At 41.4% G+C, this 8,000-nt stretch overlaps 1 protein-coding gene across 1 annotated transcript in view; it reads right to left on the bottom strand.

Moving 5' to 3' along the window:
- numbl (NUMB like endocytic adaptor protein) overlaps positions 1-8,000 on the bottom strand; it is a 46,072-nt gene that overhangs the window by 18,657 nt on the left and 19,415 nt on the right. The window contains exon 2 of the mRNA XM_080428299.1: positions 3,813-3,963. Within this exon, the coding sequence (XP_080284425.1) occupies positions 3,813-3,963 (151 nt within the window). The remainder of the gene's footprint in view (positions 1-3,812; positions 3,964-8,000) is intronic.

The raw sequence follows: 8,000 nt of genomic DNA, 5'->3' as shown, positions 1-8,000 counted from the left end.
AGTTGTGTATAAGTAAGTACATTTACTCAAGTACTGTACTTAAGTACAGTTTTGAGCGGTACTTTTACTTTACTGGAGTATTTCCAATTGTCTATACTTTTACTTCTACTCCACTACATCTCAGAGGCAAATACTGTACTTTTACTCCACTACAATTATTTGAAAACTTTTGTTACTAGTTACTTTGCAGATATAATCATAGCATTATAAAACATACATGAACCACTTTAGCCCTATTTTATACCGATTTTACAAGCTCACAAGCCGATCTACAAGATCACAACGCAGATCTGCTATTTTCAAACATTTGAGTACTTTTACTTTTGGTGCATTTTGATACCAGTACTTTTGTACTTTTACTCAAGTGCATTTTTTATTCGGACTTTTACTTGTAACATAGTACTTCTACATTGCAGTATTGATACTTTTACTTAAGTAAAACATTTGAGTACTTTTCTACCACTGCATGTGAGTGACATGGAATGGAAAGGCACCTCTGTTTCCAGCAACGACTTGGCTGCTGATTATGAGGAAGGGAGGAGGAGAGAGAGAGAGAGAAGAGAGAGAGAGAGAAGAGAGGAGAGAGAGAGAGAGAGAGAGAGAGAGAGAGAGGATGGAGAAGGGCGTTTTTGCAGCCTCACATCCTCTGTACGGTGTACGGAAAGCCCGGGGGACAGAATTAAAGCTACCGCACCGCACCGCTCCCGGAGTGGGAAAACCCTTTTTAGCCTATTATAGCCGAAAGAAGAGGAGAACAGGAGGTTCCTGAGAGTCAGTCTGTCTGTCTATCTTTTCTGTTCTGAGACAGCGTGTTTTCTCTGCACACCCAGGCAGTGGTGGAAAAAGTACTTACATTTTATTACTTGTAGATCTGCTATTTTTCAAATAGCCTATGTATAAAATAAGGCTAAAGTGGTTAATGTATGCTTTATAATATTTGTATCTGCAAAGTAACTAGTAACTAACATTTTCAAATAATTGTAATGGAGTGAAACTACAATATTTGGCTCTGTGGTGGAGTAGAAGTAAAAGTATAGACAATTGGAACTACTCCAGTAAAGTAAAAGTATCTCAAAAGTGTACTTAAGTACAGTACTTGAGTTAATGTACTTAGTTACTTTACAGCACTGCACCCAGGTGGCCCCTATTAATGTTCTGCGTTTCTATAGCGTCTTTATCCAAAAGTGCTTTTACATTCACCCGCTAGCACACACGTTCACACACCGATGGTGGAGGAAATCAATCATGCAAGGCAAGAACCTGCTCATCGGAAGCAGTTCTGGGGTTTCAGTGTCTTGCTTAAGGACACTTTGACATCACGAAAGCCAGGAAAAGCCACCCTGAAGCCTCCTGAGTCACTCTCCCCCCCAGGGGGGTCCCCAGTCAAATTGGCTGGCTGTTCAAGAATAGCAGATATACAAGCTCACAGCCCTTGACTTTATGCCACGCTGCGAGCTTATACATCTGCTATTTTTTTATATACATCATATTTTTAATGAAAGATTATAATTTTTTTAACAACAAATCTTCTCTTTCTAGGGGTCCCTGGCACAAAACATTTTCAGATGGGGGTACGCGGCCAAATACATATGAATTTGGGGGTCCTTGGCACAAAAAAGTTTGAGAGCCACTGCTATAGATGGTTCATGAGTCATGATGAGTCATACTATTCCTCGGAGAGAAAGAGCGAGAGAGAGAGAGAGAATGAGAGACAGAGAGAGTCTTCCATTTTGAGCCATTTCACTGCTAACCTTGTGAAGCAACAGCAATTCCTGCCACGCTCCATCTATCCCTTCTCTTCTCCTCCTGTTTCTCTCTCACTCTCTCCTCCTCCTCTCTCACACTTTCACATTCTCTCGCTCTAGCTAAGTGATCCAAATGTAATCAGCAAAAACAAGGCTGCTTGCTGCTGCAAAAAAAAAAGAAAAAAGTCACTGCAGCATGTCAGGAGAATTTGTACCCCCCCCCCCCCCAAAAAAAGGCACTGCAGCCACTGTTGCCAGATTTAGCGAGAGAAACAAGCAACCAGGTCTATGAAAACTAGCCCAAAAGAAGCTACCTAGGCGATAAGAGCACTTTAAACCTATACGTGTACATCGGTTATTTGAAAATAGCAAATCTACAAGCTCACATGTGAGCTTGTAGATCTGCTATTTTCAAAACAAATATTTAAAAAAAAGGTGAAAAATTAGCAATATTTCTTTTTAAACATTTCAACAACACATATCTTGCATGGGGGTCCATGGCACAAAAATGTTTTTGTATTGTCCGCAAACAAATAGCATATTAATTTGGGGGTCCTTGACATGAAAATGTTTGAGAACCACTGGTTTGAACAACACTTTAGAAACAAGCCCAAAAAAACACAACCTGCAACTAACAAGCGACTCTTAACAGAAAAAACAAGCCCAAAGTAGCTTATAATAAGCGGACATGGCATCAGTGACTGCAGCATGTCAGGAGAAATGTTGTTCTCGTCTGAGACATTTTTCGACCGAAAAGATTCTTGCTCAGATTTGCGTGTGTGCTGCCGATGGCCCTTTGATCTTTTTCAGCTCCAGCACCTTCTCGGCTCTAAAAGTCTGATATCGGGTGAAGGAACTGTGCATTTTTCTCTATTTTTGGGTGTATCCGCTGAACAAATAAACTTGTCGAGGGGGCCTATTTTTAGTTTTGGCCGATCAATTCCTGTTGTGTCATAACATTTGAGGGAGGCCGTGTTTCTCCCAAGGAAAACCAAACCACAATGCTAGATCCCTTTATCTACAATAAATCTGGATCTCACGTGAATGCATCCGTCAGGACCTACTGTAGACATCAAAAATAAATCAGAAGATGATGGCGTAATGCTAATGCGGCCTTTTTGCCTGTGACTGAGAATGGTCTCCTGCTGTGTGCCATATTGAGTTATTCTGGTCTTGTTCCAGTTATTCAGCAACAAACTCAGTTGAACCACTGCCTTTTCTGCTTGTCATTCTCCGTTTTTAGCACTAAACTTTAGTTCAATCAAACTTATGAAAAAAAATAAAAGAACTGAGGTTAGTTAGGGCAGTGGTTCTCAAACTTGTTCATGTCAAGGACCCCCAAAATGATATGTATCTGGCTGCGAACCCCCCTTCTCAAAAATATGTTGTGCCAGGGATTTTTCAAAATAGCAGATCTGCAAGCTCATAGCGCGGCATTCGGTACCGTGCTATGAGCTTGCAGATCTGCCATTTGGGCGGGAGGAGTAGGACAGAGGCTCTATGTCCTCCCGGTGGGGGCTCCTCACTGGCTAGGTGAGCCAGTAGGATACAACACACAGAAATAGGAGTGGACAGGAATCAATTGGCATAACGACTACATTGGGGAGAAAAAGTTAAATAATGATAGTTACGGTTATGTTCGAGGTAGGATTAAGATTCAATATTGACAGCAAGGTGCTTCCTAAGGATTAGCTGATAATTAGCTCCTTGAGATCAGGGTTTAGGTGCAAGGTTTAAAGAAGTAGTTCACCCAAAAAATGACTTATTTTCAATCAATTACACACCCCATGAAGCCTTGAATTCAATGAGATGTTTTTGTTTTTGTCGCATTCTTAAGCCAATAATTTGATGACCGGCGGAGACTCAAAGAGTCTCCATTGAGTCTCCTACCGGAGACTCTGCCGGACATCAAAGTGTTAGGGAGCCAATAAGCATTGTGCATGCATGGCTTCTGTAATTTTAGAGATTGCGAAGCGTCACATTATGCTGAAAATAATCTATTTTTGGCAAACGACGAGTGAAGTATATGAATTCAGTCTTTGTAGGTTCCACTAGTTAGCTCCTTACCCTGACGGGGAAGTTACATTTGCCCTTGCGTACGGCCTCCTCGTCGGCCTGCCACTGGTGGGGTCTGCTGGCCTCGGGGACGTAGGTGGGCTTCTTCCGCCGCAGGCTCTGACGAAGCTTGTTCATCTCCGGGGTCTCGTGCTCCCTGGTACTGCGGACAGAGAGAGGAAGGGACACCGGTTGAGCAACGGAGAAGGACGGGTATGAGTCTCAATTCTTGGTAAGGTAAAAGTATAAATCAAGCCTGAGGAGATAATGATGAGCACTGTTAGACTTTAGTGTCATCATCTGTCAAGTCTCCTGACAGATATTCTACAAAAGGGAGTTTTAAACCTTTCAAAGGAAACCAAGGCTTTATGAAACATGCCAGCACTTCACTATCACCCTCGTCACTGGACCCACATCTGGGTCATTAAAGATAGATCCCACCAGACAGCTTCCCTTTAACATTTTTAGGAAGACAGCTAGTAGAAAATACTCCCCAAACGAACCCAAAGGAAGCCCTAGAGCTCGAGCTTGTGGATCTGCTACTTTCGCTACGTTTGAATTTGAATCCTGAAAAGTAACAGTTTTGGACATAATGAGGTTTCCACCCGACAGAGACGAGTTTATGAAAACTACTGCATTGAGGACCGCAATACGGTGCCTCATCATCGATCACGTCGATCGCATTCGTAACACAGCAATCATCTCTTAACGAGGCGGGCGGTGAGTTTGTCTCATAGACGCAACACCCCCCCCCCCCCCCACGGTGATGCTCCATTGATTCCTTTAATGAGGGCCAGGCTGTGCAGCCCTCACAGGTGCTACAACCACAACGCTAATGAACACAAAGACCACAGAGAGCTCTTCATCTCTCCAGGTAACATCATCAGCCATGAAGCGTCGCTTTCGGCTGCACAAAACTCGTATCTCCTTAATTCGACTTTTTTATGTTCTTTTTTTTTGTAAATTAAGGCCCTACTATGCAATTTTTCTAAAAATGTTTAAGTGAAAGGGGTTAAGTCGTGTTATATCGTGTTGATATAATCGTTTTTTTGTTCCACTTTTTGGGTCTGGGCGCCCACAAAGTATATAACTCATGTAATTGGCCCACTGGCTTGTCTCTCATCTGAAATGGCCAATCCTTGAGTAGCACCAGCCCACAGTGGCCCACTGACTTGTCTATCATCTGAATACCGGCCTAGTGACCGAATCACAGGCTGGCGTGACCCAGGAGTTCCACCCAATCATATTACAGCTGATCTACAAGCCCATAACGCGTCACTGACTCGACGTGTTATGTGCTTGTAGATCTTCTATGTTCAGCATACGACACAAGACGAGGAATACATTACAAACACATGAGAGAGGGTGGAAACAGGGCGGACTTGTGAGGACAGTTTACCATGTGAAGGAAAGGAAGGAGTCGCTGAAGCTGCTACTAAATTATAAGCTATTGTACCTAAAGACCTAAAACCTAACTCTTCTTTCCATTACCTCCAGTATATTTTATCATTATTGTATATTTTCATTATAAATAAAAATATACTGTTCATCGGTTAGTATTTGGGACCTCGACGTGTGTCCAGAGGCAAAGAAAACCTTTTTCTTTTAAGAATGCAAATTCAAAAATCGCAAAAACCAAACGTAGCAGATCTACAAGCTCGAAATGCGTCGCTTGTGGATCTGCTACTTTTGATGCTTTTGTGTGATGCTGCAGTATGATCAAGTAGGGCATTAATGATGTTTTGGACATACAAGGTTTCCGCTCAGCGACGAATGCCACGCCGAGGTTGATGGTGTCACACGCGCATGCACGCTCAAGAGCACGTGCACATTACGCACTAATATCCTCTGATCAACTTCTACACACTTGCACACACGCACGCGTACACGAAGCGTGCCTGAATTTTGCCGCACAGACGCATGCTCCAATCAGCTTCACACGTTCTCTCCTCTACGGCTTAATTATACCATTCAGTTAAGCCGGGCTGCCTGATTAGCAATGCTGATTTCCAGCGGGCTGCATGATGAAATGTGACACTAACAAAACATGACCTGCTTAAAAATGATAATGACTGTTTTGGTTCCCCCCATCACCACCACAGTCACTTGTAGAAGTACAAAAGTATTGGTATGAAAATGTACTTAAAGTACCAAAAGTAAAAGTACTCATTATGCAAAATGTCCCATTTCAAGATTTCAAATGTATACAAATATTTTGAAAATAGCCGATCTACAAGCTCACAATGCGTCGCGATGCGACACATTGTGAGCTTGTAGATCGGCTATTTTCAAATGGTCAAAATGTATAGGGCTGAAGTGGTTAATGTATGTTTTGTAATAATAATCAAAATCTTCAAAGTAACTAGTAACTAAAGTTTTTGAATAATTGTAGTGGAGTAAAAGTACAATATTTGCCTCTGAGATGTAGTGGAGTAGAAGTAAAAGTACAGAGAATTGGAAATACTCCAGTAAAGTAAAAGTACCTCAAAATTGTACTTAAGTACTTGAGTAAATGTACTTAGTTACTTTAAACCACTGGGGATAGTACACAGTCAAATCCTGAAAGTTAATTCAGGCCTATACTAAGCTCCAGGTACTGCTCCATTTTTATAATTACTCTTCATCTCTCCTTCTCACCCTATTTCTCTCCAAATGTTCTGCACTGTATCTGATATATATCTATATCTATCTTATCGCCACTGTTGAGCAGCTCCAAATGTCAACTTTGTATGTTTTTTCGTCTGCTAATTTAACTGCTATTTTCACTGAATGTTCGACCCAGAATAGGTACGTAGGTTATTAGGGTTCAAGTAACCAGGCGTCACCAGGCTTTCCACCACTGAGGAAAGAACAGGGAAAACTGTTGCGCTCTTCTTTGTCCTTTGGTCAAGGTTGACTGCAGGTCCGGTGGTCTCAAAAACATAAAGGAAAACTGGCAGAAAGAGACTCGCTCACTGCATAAAAATTAAGGAAAACTTTCAACTTTAATGAAGCAAACGTTTCGGTCCTGGGATAGCACTGACGAAGGTTCCCAGGACCGAAACGTATGCTTTTTTAAATTCACCCCTCACTTTGAGCACAGAGCACACTCTGAGCGTTTAAAATAAAGAAATTATATTTTCGTAACCCATTAAGACCTGGAACGCATTAAGACCTGAAATTTTTTTTTAATTTGAGCTAAAAAGCATTATTTTACACTTTGGCTATTCAAAAATAGCAGATATACAAGCTCATGGCGCGGCACTGAGTGCCACGCTACGAGCTTGTAGATCTGCTATTTTTGAAAAATCGTGAAAATGTGTGCAAATTATTTTAAAGCGAACATTTTTAACTCAAATCTTTGCTTCTGGGGGTCCCTGGAACAAACATTTTTGAGATGGGGGTCCACAGCCAAATAGCAAATACATATCATTTTGGGGGTCCTTGACATGAAAAAGTTTGAGCACCACTGATATAGAAACATACGTTTTTCAGAATACTGTTGGGTTAAGTCTGTCTAAGGAGTTTTCCTTAATTTTTATGCAGTGAGCGAGTCTCTTGCTGCCAGCTTTCCACCACTGAGGAAAGCCTGGTATTCACTCTACAACTGAGCCGTGTGATCCGGTTTAGAAAAAATGAAGTGGAAAAAAAAGGGTTCCGGTTGGTTCCGGTTGGCGTCGCATTGTTTTTGCTCCCCACATAATGCGAATCAATTAGTTTAGTCTCGCTAGTCACGCTACGAGTTAGAATAAAAGATGGGCATACCAAACCATTATTATATTAAAAGAAACGAAACGATTATACCAAACTAAACAACACATTTGAAACTAGGGGAATCATTTTGGAGGTGCACGGTGTTGCTTGGTTCCGGTCATGGGGTTCCGGGCCGCCTGATGACATGAAGTTATTTCCAGTGGTGGAAAAGGTATTCAAAGGTTTTACTTAAGTAAAAGTATCAATACTGCAATGCAGAAGTACTCTGTTACAAGTAAAAGTCTGGTGTTCAAAATGTACTTGAGTAAAAGTACTGAAATGTTGGAAAATAGCTGATCGACAAGCTCACAACGTGTCACGATGCGACGCGTTGTGAGCTTATAGATCAGCTATTTTTAAATAGCCTAGGTATAAATTAGGGCTTAATGGTAATGTATGTTTTATAATATAATAATTTATATCTACAAAGTATCTAGTAACTAAAGTTTTCAAATAATTGTAGTGGAG

Source organism: Gymnoscopelus braueri (assembly GCF_963280865.1).
Source record: "Gymnoscopelus braueri genome assembly, chromosome: 5".
NCBI classification, from domain to species: domain Eukaryota; kingdom Metazoa; phylum Chordata; class Actinopteri; order Myctophiformes; family Myctophidae; genus Gymnoscopelus; species Gymnoscopelus braueri.
The sequence above is the reverse complement of the archived record's forward strand: the minus strand, read 5'-3'. Positions and strand labels throughout refer to the sequence as shown.